At 33.2% G+C, this 15630-nt stretch overlaps 1 protein-coding gene across 1 annotated transcript in view; it reads right to left on the reverse strand.

The window, feature by feature from the left end:
* The window catches only part of LOC133205358 (meiosis inhibitor protein 1-like), a 31226-nt gene extending 27825 nt beyond the window's left edge, over window positions 1–3401 (reverse strand). Inside the window, exons 1-4 of the mRNA XM_061341160.1 lie at window positions 3152–3401; window positions 2643–2690; window positions 268–341; window positions 70–175 (exon numbers count right to left, since the gene is read on the reverse strand). Coding sequence (XP_061197144.1) covers window positions 70–175; window positions 268–341; window positions 2643–2690; window positions 3152–3389 — 466 coding nt within the window. The 5' untranslated portion in view covers window positions 3390–3401. The remainder of the gene's footprint in view (window positions 1–69; window positions 176–267; window positions 342–2642; window positions 2691–3151) is intronic.
* Between the last annotated feature and the right edge of the window lie 12229 nt (window positions 3402–15630).

Below are 15630 nucleotides of genomic sequence, written 5' to 3' on the forward strand. Positions count from 1 at the left end.
CACACATGCCATTTACTATTTAGTTGATGCAAGTGGACAATAAAATTTTTGAAAGCACAGAGATCTTACCATACTCCTGACAGAGTATCCTAGACAAAGGAGCAAATGCCTTCACCAGCCTTCCTAGGAGTACTATCAAGGGATGTAACTCTTTGGGATTTTCTGTTTGGAACATCTGTTTTGCAAATAGTGAAAACAATACTTTAAAAGAGATAAATGTCAGGTGTTTATGATTAAATCAGAAAACTAACAGATGAACATTATTACCTTCCTCTGGATGTGATCTAAGACATTCTCCAATAAATCTCGAGAATCCATTTTGCTCATCAACTTCAAAAAAACTGCAAAGAAGATTATAAAAAGGGAATAGCAGAGGATGCTTTCTGCCTTTATCTAACATTTACCTGTAAAAATGCTGTACATTACTCTGCTGCTCAACAAAAATACATCTCAGGAGAAGAAACATTCCTTTCTAATGTATTTTTAAAAATTAATGGAGTAAAACGCACACCTTCTCTATTCAATTTTTAATTCACATGATCATTTTGTAAACTTGAAACTCAAGTGTAGTCTTCCTTTGTTGAAATTTGTTTGTGTGTGTTGGTCTTAATTAAACTCTTATTTCCTACAATACCAATTTGAAATTCATAGCATTTATAGTTATCTTAATACTGTAAAATTTTCATTATTGCATATATTTTTAATAGACTAAGTATAAATTTTATACATTCAGCAATAACCAGAATTTGTAAAACTTTTGCTTATAAATGCTTAATACTTATCTCGCAAAAATATGGTGTCACAAAAAATTGGTGATTAATAGTATTTGAAATGTGCAATAATTAAAAGGTGACATAAATGTACATTGTAATTTTGTTATCATTATTACAAAAATGCAGAAACATGTTAGGTAGACCAGCAAATTATCTACACTTGTATTGTGAAATTCATATACTGGCTTTGCAGTCAAAATGATGAGCAGTATATACTGACATAAACATACTTCAAGTATTTATAAGCAGTGTCATAGCCAGCACTTTTCAAAAAAATATTCATTCATGGTGTTAGGGATGCAAGGATTTAGGACATTGATCATGTTCATCAATATTTCAACCACAACACATAAATTTCATCACTTTATCCTAATAGTCCAATCCACACTTTGCAAAAGTTGTGTCGCTATGTGGGGTCAAAGGGAAAGAAATGATGTTTCTCCTTTTTATGCTTAACCAACCATTTGGGCATACTCTGATAAATCCACTGTGTTAAAAAAAATTTCTTTCAATGTATGGGTAGCCCCATCCTCGGGCAATCAATATATAGGATGCACAGATTTTTTCCAGTCAAATGACAAAGTTACACACCAGAAAACTACAAAGGCTATGGTGAGGATTCTAATATGGGTTTTCCCCCAAAGATGGTGACCAAGGGACATAACTTTTGAATAGTGTAGATTCAACTACAGTGTATATGGTAATGAAAATGAAAGGGGGTGGGGGTGGGGTGATGGCAATTTCAATCACACATCAATACATGCCCAAGGTCTCCAAGTATTTGTATATATTAGTATTGAATTTTTATCAATTTTTTGTTTTGTTTTTGTTTTTGTTTTTTTTTTTTTGAAAACTGAAAAAACTTGCATTCTGCTTCTATAGAGCCTTTTTATATCAGAAAAAAAAATCTGTATATTACGTAATTGTGCATAATGTTAATGTCTTTGTTAACAGTGACATATGGCTGATATACAATGTAGGTCAAATCGGCTGGCCTGGTGTTTAAATTTTCATTATGATATTTTAATACATTCTACTACTGTAACAGTAACATGTATAATAAATCACTTACTTATAACTTTACCTACTTGTATATGGTGTCCCCATAAGTCACATACAAATTATGTAATTCATAAAAAGAACAATTACATGTATAAGAGAAAATAAATGTACAGTGTACTTAAATTCCTCTTATTTTTTCAGTGTCAAAGACTGATACAGTATTATCCTGGAAATATACAGATAATTTTTTTTAATTTCATTTTCATATATGACTATAACAAATTATATTTCCCTGTGTACTGCAAATTACTTGTGCACATGTAAAGTATTCAGCTAAACAATTAACATTATAACTTTGTATTTGAATCACATTACTTTGACACTGATATGGTATTATCCTAGCATAAAATATGATATAAATTATTCCTTGTATTGGTTATCATATTTATTAGGCTGTTGCATTATTTTTCTAACATTTACACAGCATAGACATTACATATAATTAAAACAGACCAATTATAATAATCTTATTTCAAATGAGGTTAACATGTCTGTATTATAATACTGTAATCTACTTGGTCCACATGGACTACAAATGAACAATTTTCACTTTTCAGGGAATAAAACACAAATAAATGGGACTTCATCTTTGTGATGTAACTGATGCCATAAAATTAATCCAAAGTGCACAAAACTAATTCAAATGCTCAAATCATAGAAATTGGGTATCAAAATTGATGATTAAAGAAAACCCATGATGCACCTTAATCACACTGCAGACAGCAAATGAATTTTTAAAATTAACATTTAGAATTTAACACTTTGAAACTTGGACCATTTAAACAATGCTAAAATATATCTATATACCTTCTACAGCACTGGATGCAAATGATGATTCTGCACTTTCCATTATATCTAAAATACAATGTATGCACAGCATTGCTATGATGTTTCTACTCAACTGTCAGTGTCATCATTCAAGATAAACAAAATCAAGGATTAAATTATTCTTTTTAAGTCTGTTTGCCATCGCTATCATACTACACTTTGATTTTTGTATTGTTTAAATTCTAATATTTTTAAGCAAATGTTCTGATGGAATAAATCAAATATGGCAAAACTCATAATGTAAAATATGTTTAATTATTGCAATTTTTGCAAATAAATTAATCATTGCAATTTATGAATATTATAACCATAATTTCTCATGGAAGAGTTGGCAAAACATTCTCCAAAAAGGAAAGAAATGAGACTGTTATTTAGATAAAATGCCCCCCCCCCCCCATTGATTCTCAAGTTGAGCAGTTAGCCTAGGTCAGTCGTTCAAGATGGCCTTTCATTAGGATTTTAACAGTTTAATTTTAGGAACAGATTACCTATCAATACAAAGGAAAAGTGGATTGGTACTTCAATGTTGCCTTGTAAGTCAGAGATAAAATCATGATGGTGGATTAAGTGAAGTGCTTCTGCAAGGGCAGGTCTTTTCTTAACCATAATAATCTCGTCATCCTCCAAAATTTCAGACAAGCATGCAAAACACACAAGTTCTTCTCTGTGAGGAACTTTGTAGCTCCAGGTGTTTCCGTGGAACTTGTGATTCTCTGTCTGGTTCATCGATCTTCTTGTTTAAAAACAGTATGCTAATACAAGTGTCTGTACGGATGAAGATTTGTCGTTTGGTATAATATGTGTCTAAAACTCACTAGCACTAATGATACTGTATGCACCTCTAACATTGAAGAGTTCTTGAACGGCTGTTGCCCTTGTCTTGTACTAATATATTTCCAAAAAAAAAAAACCAGTGGCCATATCAAGGGACCCACATTTTTTCTTCGCTTTCCTGGCAGAAAACTTTCTGCCCATCATGCATCATTTCAAAATTACGAATACCACTAAAATTAAGGTATTTTATAAGGGGCGGATCCCGGAGTGGGGCGAAAGCAGGGGGTATAGTTAGAATAGTCTACTGTGTCTTGGGACAGGCCCTCACCACTATTAAACCGGGTCTGTAAAACATTTATCATTTTAACGATAGAACATTCTATCTAGAGGGGGTTTAGCTGGCCCGCCATGAAGCCCTCAAGTGGTCCAAGGGGCGCCCCCAAAGTTCTTGAATTTTAGAGATTTTGATAGTAAAATCACAATGTATCCATATGATTATCATGGTTATATCGGCATTGTCGTAGACGGGGGGTTGGGGGGTTGGGGTTGCATCCTCGCAATGTCAGGGGTCCTGTGTCAAGTCGTTGTCGTGGGACCCCTGACAAATTTCATTTTTTTCCCTATAGGGCTTGCTTCTCTCATTGAAAAGCACCAAATAAATGAGATAGACAGACAATGTTCACAGATAGGAATCAGTTGACACCTCAAATGCACGCGTTACACGTTGTTTATGACCGAAATTTGTCGAGGAATCTGAAAAATAATCAAGATTTGTAATTTGTAATCAAGGCGTCGCTGCATAAAGCCATTCAGCCGGTAAGATATGGGATGAAGTCAATCAGGGATCCCTCGGCAACGAGTTGATACCAGAATCCCTGCAGACGTTGTGAGGAGAGGGGCCTCCTCACATTTTATCTAAAACAACCAAGTTATACAATATTTCTCATCAGAAGATTTCTGTATGCCCGTCAACTCTAATTGCTCGTCAATGTGTTGCGATTCGAATCCCTCTTCTTTTATTTCTTGTATTTAAGGCCCCTGTAAGATACAATTTTTGACAAAGACAAAGACAGCTATCAATTAGGAAATAAAATAAAATCGCATAAAATAAAATACATTACAGAGTAAGTTGCTGAGCTTTTCAAATGTTACATTAAGGTCATCTTTAAAAGAGTGTTTGTTTGCCCTCTCCCGACTCAGAGTAAAAAAAAAATGGGTCTGTAGGTAGATGGGAATTTTTTTAAAAGAAAATTTCAACATTCACTGCCCAAAGAAAGGTCTTGTCACAAGGAATACACCTGCGAAAGATGAAGCCCTAGCACCAACCATTCAAAGGCTATGACCATTTTTTCAAAATGGGTCGAACTCCAAGGACAAGGTCAAAATTAATGATTTTTTTAAACACTGATGCCCCCGTATTGCAGCCTATGGCGAAGGTTAAAGTTTCTCAAATGCAAGTCAAACTCCAGTTCAAAAGATAAAAAATGTTGGTACCCAAAGAAAGGTCTTGTCTCGAGGAATATATCTGTGAAATATGAAAGCCCTAACACCAGCCATTGATAAGTTATGGTGAAGGTTTGTTTTTCAAAAGTAAGTAAAACATCGAGGTCAAGGTCAAATGGTGCCCAAGGGAAGGTCTTGTCACAAGTGATACACATGTATGTGAAATATGAAAGCCCTAAAACCAAATGTTCAAATGTTATGACCAAGGTTAAATTTTTTTAAAGTAGGTCAAACATCAAGGTCAATGGGCCAAAATTGTTGGTATCCAAAGGAAGGTCTTGTCACAAGGAATGCACTTGTGAAGTATGAAAGCCTTAGCACCAATTGTTCAAAAGTTACGGCCAAGGTTAAAGTTTTTCAAAAGTAGGCTAAACTCCAAGGTCTAGGTCAAAGGGTAAAAACTAGGGATGTCAAAATATTTATTTTCCTTAGTCGATCATTCGATTGCATTATTCGAACGATAGTCGAATATTCGGAACATTTTCCGAAAATAAAATTTTATTTCATACTTCATTGGTAAATACTCAGAAACCTTTTTACTTAAATCTATTTAAAAAGTAACATCGAAATTAATGCAACGTAACGCGTGGATAGCATGATTCTATGAAATAAATCTAGAAACCTAATTCTCCAAAAATTATTATTTTCTCGTAAATAGAATTCATAAATCGGCCTGTACATGCAGTCATTTTTTATTTAGTGAGCATTAAAAAATTGCCAGCCGATATTTTTTAAAGCTTATTATTAAATAAAATGGAAGGGGGGGGGGGCTAACAAAATGTCTTCAAACAGTTAACTTAAAATAACAAAAGATAATTGGTACATGGTATAAGATCAAGTCCAATTAATAATTTTACAAACAAAGCCCATTATATTGGTTGGTAATTTATTACAACACAACAAAGACAGTTACTGACAATTAATTCTCGCAGTAGTGAAGCACTTATAATTGCTGTACTTTCTATACGTACATGGAAAATCTACCGTTTTTGTTGAGGAAAATTATCGACTGTCTTTGAGAAAAAACTGTTTCTCATTTTTTTGATGAGAATTCCATCTCATCTATCACTCATTTATTTAGTTGAAATAATATTCGAATGTCGTTTCATTATTCGATCGTCGGTCCATTCGACTTCGACTGATAGTCGAATAGTCGACTATTCGTTGACATCCCTAGTAAAAACTGTTGGTATATAAAGGAATGTCTTGTCACAAGGAATACACATGTGAAGTATGAGAACCCTAGCACCAACTGTTCAAAAGTTATGGCAAAGGTTAACATTTTTCATTAGTAGGTCAAACTTCAAGGTCAAGGAAAAAAGGACGTGAAGGTCAATGGGCCAAAGTTGTTGGTATCCAAAGGAAGGTCTTGTCACAAGCAATGCACAATGTGAAGTATTAAAGCCTTAGCACCAATTGTTCAAAGGTTACGGCCACGGTTAAAGTTTTTCAAAAGTAGGTCAAACTCCAAGGTCAATTGTCAAAGTTGTTGGTATCCATAAGAAGGTCTTGTCACAAGGAATACACATGTGAAGTATGAAAGCCCTAGGACCAACTGTACAAAAGTTATGGCCAAGGTTAACGTTTTTTCATAAGTAGGTCAAGCTTCAAGGTCAAGAAAAAAAAGGACAAAATTGTTGGTCTCCGAAGGAAAGTCTTGTCACAAGGAATATACAAGTGAAATATGAAAATCATAGCTTCAACCAAACAAAAGTTATGGGCAAGGTTTAAGTTTTTGAGGACAAACAGACAGACAGACAGAGAAACGGACAGGGTAAAAACTATATGCCCCCAAATCTTCGATTACGGGGACATAAATATTGAATTTTCTGTTTATTGCATTGTCTTTGATTTTCCCTTTGCCTCTGTTTAGTCATAGAGTCATAAACCCTGTAGGGCTGGGACGATATATCGAGATATAGATAAAATCGATTCTGTGTGAGGACGATACGCATATCGATACGTATGAGGAAATATCGAAATATCGCAAAAAAATTCTATCAGTAGTGACTTAATATTTTTCTTTGTTCACTTAACTCTTTGGGTTTAATGTATAAAATAAATATGCTAAAAATATAAATATGAAATACATAATTATAATAAACACCACTTGTGTAAAATAATTTTGTTTTACAACGGATATACAACTTCTTTGAATAAATTATTCCTATTTGTGAAGAAACGTTTTGTTCATTTCAATACAAAAAGATTTTTTATAACCAATTAAACATATCTTGATACATATCGTATCGTGGCTCAAATATCGTAATACGCATCGATATAGAAAATTTGTATCGTCCCAGCCCTAGTCATAGGCTGTGAAGTCCTACTAGTACTAGTAGTTGAGCGGTTGAGACGTCATAGCTTAGCGATTGTGAGATTAAAAGCATTGTAAACATGATTTCAACAACATATTTGGAGAAACTTCGGCAGATTTTTCTTCTGTTAGGATGGTTGATCTATTATTCTTTCTATCTTACAACAGACCTCGGAGTATTTTTTACAGCACTCTTCGTGAAAGGAACGAAAATCTCGAGTTTTGTCCTACTTCTGATATTCTTTCACACTGTGACAAAGTATCACTTTGATATTCATTCACACTGTGACAAAATACATGTAACACATTTATTCAACAAAAAATTACAATATTTCACTGTTGAAAATTTAACAATCTATAAGAAAATATATTTCATTTTCCACTACATTCAAATTACATTTTTCACATAGTTTTGTCCCCCGCTTTCGCGAAAGCGAAGGGACATTAAATCTCATTCGTCTGTCAGTCAGTCTGTCTGTCAGTCAGTCCGTTTGTCACTCTGTCACAAAAACTTTAACCTTAGTCATAACCTTTAAATGAGAACAGATAAGGCTTTCATATTTCACATGTACATTACCTGTGACAAGACCTTTCCAAATATACTATGATTTTTTACCCCGTGACCTAGACCTTGAAGTTTGACCTACTTTTCAAAAAATTATCTTTCTTATAACTTTTTACTGAGAAAAGATAGGGCTTTAATATTATATATGTACATTACCTGTGTCAAGGCCTTCCAAATAATTAATGATTTTTGACCCCGTGACCTTGACCTTGAAGTTTGATCTACTTTTCAGAAATTTTATCTTTGCTTATAACTTTTGATTGAGAAAAGATAGGGCTTTCATATTAAATATGTGCATTACTTGTGACAAAATGTTTCCGAGCATATTTTAATTTTTTACCCTTGACCTTGACCTTCATGTCTGACATAATTTTCAAAAAAAATAACTTTGGTGATTACTTTTGAATGACGTGATAGGGCGTTCATATTTGACAAGTGCATTACCTGTGTCAAAATGTTGAATGTGCTATGATATTTGATCCTGCGACCTTGACCTTCAAGTTTGACCTAATTTTCAAAAATGTTAACATTGCTGATAACTTTTGATTTAGAGAAGATATGGCATTTACATTTGACAAATCTTTGCCATAACTATTGTTAATTCAAAAAATTATGTCTTTTTTGTATGATGCACAGACAAGACAGGACACACAAACAAGACATTTACAATATGCCATAAATAATAGCATCCCATCCACTAAGACACCGAAAGCGGGGGGAAAATTCTCTGAATTTGCTTGCTTTTTTTGCCCGGCCGTCCGTCTGTTTGTCACACTTTTTTCTTCCTCACAATTCGCTTTCATCAGCTCGTCTTTTGAAATTCATATGAATGGATGTGTAGTAAGGTTTTTCACCAACCTAGGGGTCAATTGGGTGTCGAAAAAACATTTTTTTTCATATGAAAACACGCTTCCCAGAACTCCTCCAATATGTTTTAGAATATGATTGGTGGTGTCCTGTAGATGTGCAATGAGGTTTTGGAATTTCCTTTTCTATCCAGGAGGCCGGGATGTGGGGGTCGAAAAACGACGTTTGCTACAAAGATCTGGTTCCCAGAATTGTTCTTACATTTTCTGCAGTAGCGAAATCATCTTCTGGAATAGGATTGGTGTTTCATAGTTGTACAGTAAGGTTTTGGATTTTTCATTTTCATATGGGAGGCCATTTAGGGACACACCCCCATGACATTTTCTACAAAAACCATGTTTCCAGAACTTCTCTTACATTTTACGCAGAAGCCAAATAATCATTTCGGAATGTGATTGATGGTGTCCTGCAGATGTGCAATAAGGTTTTTCGAATTTTTATTTTCTACCAAAACTTCATTTCCAAAACGTCCTTACAATTTAAAAATAAGAGGCGCGTGGGACACATGCTCACCTAAAGATTTTATGCTCAAATTAATAGATGTATATTTAAATATTTTGGGTAAATTTTAGCAAAAATGAATAAATGAATAAAATAATTATATAATAGAATAGATAAATAAATAAAATAAAATAAATAAATTTGCATGTATCAAAAGATTTTGGGGTCAGAAAAACTCCGCTATGCAAACTATGAAGATATGTTTTCTTTTCTTTTTTCCCTTCTTTTTTTAGGGGGTGGGGGGCTTCCACTCCCGTTAAAACTATAATGTTATACATTTACAGATTTTGGAATCTGATATTTCTATCTGTACCTAGTAAAGAAATTGAAAGTACCACAATCTAATATGTAACAATTTTTCTTCAGTAGTTAACTACCCTGCCGGGCAGTACACTGTAACTTATTATGTTAACATGCTGGAAAAAACATACAATACATGGACGCCGATCGAGGTTATGATCTCAGTAAGATACTAGGGCTTGACCACCGATACCCATTTGCTAATGTCGACCAATGCTTTCTGACGCATCTAATCAAAATATTTTGCCGTTCGACTCTTGTAAGTGGTCAGCTAACATAAACTTAAAGCCCCTCTCTCCTTTTGATGTTCGATAACAATCACCCCTTCTCTCTCTCTCTCTCTCTCTCTTCAAAACAGTGCACCGAAACGTTTAATTTCTACATGTATATTAAGCTGCATTAAAACAATATCCTTATGACACTGATGTTAATCGAGTACATGTATTTTCATTGACAGTTGAATGTAGACCATCGTTGTTCGTCTCGTAATATTAGCACAAATGACGGAAACAGACTTTAATTTGTATTAGAAAATGTTAGAAGTGACGATTTTATTGCAAAACAGAAATAAATCAGTTTCTCATTTTCAGAGGTAACATCTAATAGGCCCCTATCTCTCTTTTCCATAGAAACAATACGTGAATACATGTATCAGTTTGAATTTTTCAAGAAGTATCAAAGAATTAAGAATGGAATGATTAGCTCTCTAATTAAAAAGCTTACAGAAAATTCATTTGCAACTTCGCCAATTAATTAGCAACCTTGAGTAGCAAGTGAATTCATAGTTTTATGAATTCTACAGAGGCTAAGAACAGAAGTCAGAGAACATACTTTATAACATAACAAAAAAGTCTTGATTGCTTGTAATAAACATTTTCCATTTATTATTATTGAATAGTATTTATTTTGGGGTGTGGGTGGGTGAGGTGGGGTAAAATAATTGTATTTATAGTTAATGTTCTAGCGTTATGTTTTATTATAAAACACACAGAAGATGCAAACAAACTTGAAAGTGATTCCTGATCCCCATAGGAATGATGCTAACCGGTAAGACTACTACAGCCAATCACGCTACTAGAGCACCAAGGCTCTGGGACTCTAGTACACCACCATTTTGTTAAAGAGGCTTTTCATCAGAGTAATGTATGTACTTGACTATTGTAAAGTAATGTTTCAAAGGAATCTTTAACTCAATAAGGACAGACAAGACGTTCCTTGAATATTTTAATTTGTATCTCTTTGTAATAAACCATAAACATTTATAATCATTATTATCTTGTGATTTCTAAACTATTTTCAAAATGTCTTGAAAGATATATACACCAAAAATTATGATATAAGAAATTTGAGTAATGGTATCTTGCAAAAATGCCTGGTAATGCATCTCATTTTTTTTGCGAGGAAACTTGTCAAAGTAGCAATATGTCAATCACAAAATCTTGGGAAAAAATTATATATTATTGAGAAACGTCTCGTATGACCTTAAGGTTTTCCATCCCTAATATAAAATGTCTTCCTTTGTTTGAGAATGCAGGATTAAAGATTGCAACCTTTCCCACATTAACGAACAAAGAAACCACTTTATTGCTTAAATTACTCTCAAACCATCGACGAATACTCTCATAATGATATTATGAACATGCAAGGATTCATTACATTTCAAGTTATTTTATATTATTTAGATAAAAATGATATAAATCATATTTTAAAAAAAATATAGCATTTTGAAATGTACTAAATGCAGTTTTTTTTGTTGAACATTGTTCTTCTTATTTTTTTTATATTACTTTCTGTTATGACAAATATGGCATGTAAAATGTTGCATTATTATACTTTTTTTGTTATTCTTATTCAAAGAAGTAATTATTCCTATTCTAAAACATATCATTCATATAAGATAAAATATGATTCCTCTTTGATAAGTTGTTATTCCTATTCGAATAAGTTGTTATTCCTATTCGATAATTTGTCATTTCAATTCGATAAATTGTTATTCCTATTGGAAGAAATATAATTTATATTTCCTATTCGATTATTTTGTAATTCTTATTCGATAATTATGTGATTCATACCCAATAAACTTGTTATTCCTATTCGAAAACATATTATTCCTATTCGATAATCTTGTTATTCTTATTCGATAATTTTATCATTCATATGCGATGTTTTGTTATTCTTTTTCAACAATTGCATTTTAGGTAGTATGTCAAAAATAGAACTTCAATCGATTTATGGAATAGAAATACCAAGATTATCAAATAGGAATTGCATGTTTTCGAATAGGAATGATATGATTTTCAATAGGAATAACATGTTTATCGAATATAAATCATTTAATTATCAAATAAGAATGACAAAATTATCGAATAGGAATGACAAAATTATCGAATAGGAATAACAAAATTATCGAATAGGAATCACATGATTTCGAATAGGAATAACAACTTATCAAATAGGAATGATAAATTAATCAAAAAGAGATCACATTTTTTCGCATAAGAATAACAACTTATCGAATGGGAATGATATGTTTTAGAATAACAAAATTTTTGAACAGGAATAACAAAAAAATAAAGTATAACAATGCAAAGTTTTACACGCCATAGACTAAATTGTACAGACTTTTTTATACCTCAATGCATATCAAATATTATATCTAGAAAGAAAAAAAACCCATTGCAGATACGCAGTAACCCATTTAAGATTGACAAATATAAAAAAGAATTTGGTAACGTAAAGCGCATATTCATGATCTCCAGTGGGTTATACATGATCTGAATTACACACACATTCACGGCAAGTAAGGTGCCATTATTCTATTACAACTTCAAGTACTTCATTCATGTAAGAAAAAAATAACCAGTTCAAGTTAAACCGAATATCTCTGCGTGGGTTGTTTTCTAGGAGATTTACTTCAGCAGCTAATTAACTTCTTGAAGCTTCTTCCCTGAACCCTCCACACAAGTGCCAGCTCCTCAATCAAAGCGGAAAATACTGAAAATGAAAAGCAAAACTGAACTTTACAGCACAGGAATACTTTCTGTAGATATAACAAGATCTTTAGTCCGACCGCAGCTTTGAAACTGCTTGAATAAGTTTGCTGCTTAAATCAGGCAGTTTTTGTTCACCTGAAGACACTCCAACTAGCTAGACGGATAATTTCCTTTAGGTGGAAAAAATATTTTATAACTTATGCATTAAATCAAAACTGTGGTTGTTTTATATAGCTAAATGCTTTCAAAAGGGCGCAGCAATAAAGATTTTGCCGACTTTTAATGCTGAGTAATGAGACAAACAATTATATAAAATAAGCCATTACAGTGCGAAGTGAATGAACTCTTTTATTATTTCTCTATAATAAATGAACTTCAATATGTCACAAGTAATAGTTGACAGAATAAAGTGAATATACATGTACCTGTACATATATCTGAACGAACAGTTACAAAACTACTGCTTTGACTATAGGGTTTCACTCTGTTCACGCTTTGACCTTTGAGGCTTGATTTCGACTTAGGATAGTGAGACAGCTTAGGATCATTGGACAACAACATGCTTAAGATGAAATTAATACCCAAACATGCGAGGGTTTATAAAACGAACAACATAGTAAACAATGCTTTCAAGCTAAAGCACAGTGTTTTCCATTAGAGATATCCAATATAACATAATCAATGGGCAATACCTATATAACAAGATGTGTTTGTGAAACACTTATGCCCCCGTATGACAACTCATAACAAAGGTCAAACTTTCTCAAATGCAAATCAAATATGTTGGTACCCAAAGTAAGGTCTTGTCTAGAGGAATATACCTCTGAAATATGAAAATCTTAGCAGCAACCATTGAATAGATATGGAAAAGGTTTCCAAAAGTAGGTCAAACATCAAGATCAAGTTCAAATGGTCAAAATTAATGGTGCCCAAGGAAAGGCCTTCTGACAAGAAAAACATATTTGAAATATCAAAGCCCTAGAACCAACTGTTCAAAAGTTATGGCCAAGGTTAAAGTTTTTCAAAAGTTGGTCAAACTCCAAGGTCAAGGTCAAAGGGTCAAAGTTGTTGGTATCCAAATGAAGGCCTTGTCACAAGGATTACATATGAAAAGTATGAAAGCCCTAGCACCAACTGTTCAAAAGTTATGGCCAAGGTTAAAGTTTTCCAAAAGTAGGTCAAACTCCAAGGTCAAGGTCAAAGGGTCAAAATTGTTGGTATCCAAAGGATGGCCTTGTCACAAGGATTACATATGTGAAGTATGAAAGCCCTAGGACCAACTGTTCAAAGTTATGGCCAAGGTTAAAGTTTTTCAAAAGTTGGTCAAACTCCAAGGTCAAGGTCAAAGGGTCAAAGTTGTTGGTATCCAAAAGAAGGCCTTGTCACAAGGATTACATATGTGAAGTATGAAAGCCCTAGCACCAACTGTTCAAAAGTTATGGCCAAGCTTAAAGTTTTACAGAAGAAGGTCAAACTCCAAGGTCAAGGTCAAACGATCAAAGTTGTTGGTATCCGAAGGAAGGTCTTATCACAAGGTATACACTTGTGAAGATTGAAAGCACTAGCGCCAACTATTCAAAAGTTATGGCCAAGGTTAATGTCTGAAAAAATTTGCAAAAGTGGGTCAAACTCCAAGGTCAAGGTCAAAAGGTCAAATTTTATGGTACCCAAAGAAAGGTCTTGTCACAAGGAATACACATGTGAAATATGAAAGCCATAGCTCCAACCAATCAAACGTTATGGGCAAGGTTAAAGTTTTTGCGGACAAACAGACAGACAGACAGACAGATAGACAGACAGACAGACGGACGGACAGGGGAAAAACTATATGCCCCCGAATCTTCGCTTACGGGGGCATAATAACTATCTGAACCTTAACTTTGGAAGCTTTGACTGGAATGAAATTCAAAGTTGACTACGTGTATGTCATTTTGCGATTCTGAACGAAGATCACATCTCAAATATGAGGGCTATAAACAACAAAAGAGTATTGGGTTATACCTTTTGAACCCTCTGGGATTTATTCCTATCTGAGCAAACATTTGTATGCTGTTTTCCTAGAATTTAAAAGATTCCCTTCTGTAAATGGTTAACCAGGGAAATTGATTTATACCAAAAAAGGGTTTCAAAGTTATGTACATTTGCTTCAAGGACAAAATAGACAAGACTCCCTTTTTGCTCCTGGTTTGGGGTTTCTCTTAGAAAGATGCAGTAGTTCATAATCAATAACATGTGTCATTCCTGTCACAAAATGACTATTGACTCAGTGATAGGATACAAAGAGGTCACAGGAAGTTCACAAAATATGTCAATTTCCAATTATTCTCATTTTATTCAAATTTTCATCAATTTTAAAGCACATTTCGTTTCAGAAAATACAAAGCACAAGCTTGCCTAGCTACCAAATTGTGTACTTCATGCACAATTATGAGATAGATCTTGTGCATAAAAATCTCAGATAGGCAAGCTTATACTCTATGTTTCCCGAACTGAAAAGTATTTAATTTAAAAAAAAAAATTCCGTTAGAATTGAGGAAATTCGGTAAAATGTTCTACTTCATCATTCTCTTTTGGCCTCCATGTTCTATTTGAATCAAAATTAATGCTGGATTTAAAACAAGCATCGTTTAAATTTCTTTATTGCAAACTATCACAATTTTAACGGTGTTTTGTTTTTAGGAATATGTACGTTGCTTAATTTTATAGATAATATTCATGTAGATACATGTATGTACATTAGATATTCTAAATATACTCAGTATACTTAATTAGCTATTATTTCATGTAATTTTTCTCTTGCCAATATAACTCAATAATATAACCCATAGAAAAGAAAGTGATAGAGATAAAGATAGGGTTATAAATTAACCATGCTGATATTGCGCAATAAAGGTTTGATGACGTCATCTGCTTCTACTAATGGATGATCAAGAGCTGTTTTAATTATTTTGCTTTTTTAAATGTAATTTTTAGTCATACATGTACGTTTATTTTCTGTAACTTAAGTTTTTTTCCTCTGCTTTGCATAGTACAGAGTACTATAGTCATAAGACACCTCTAACTAGTGTGACATACATGTATAATTTTTTGAAAATGCATTTTTCTATGTCTCCAATTTGGAGGACATGTTTATATATGTTTTTTTTT

Source organism: Saccostrea echinata, unplaced genomic scaffold, assembly GCF_033153115.1.
Source record: "Saccostrea echinata isolate AGI-Se365-2 ecotype Australia unplaced genomic scaffold, CSIRO_AGI_Sech_v1 ptg000002l, whole genome shotgun sequence".
Taxonomy (NCBI): Eukaryota; Metazoa; Mollusca; class Bivalvia; order Ostreida; family Ostreidae; genus Saccostrea; species Saccostrea echinata.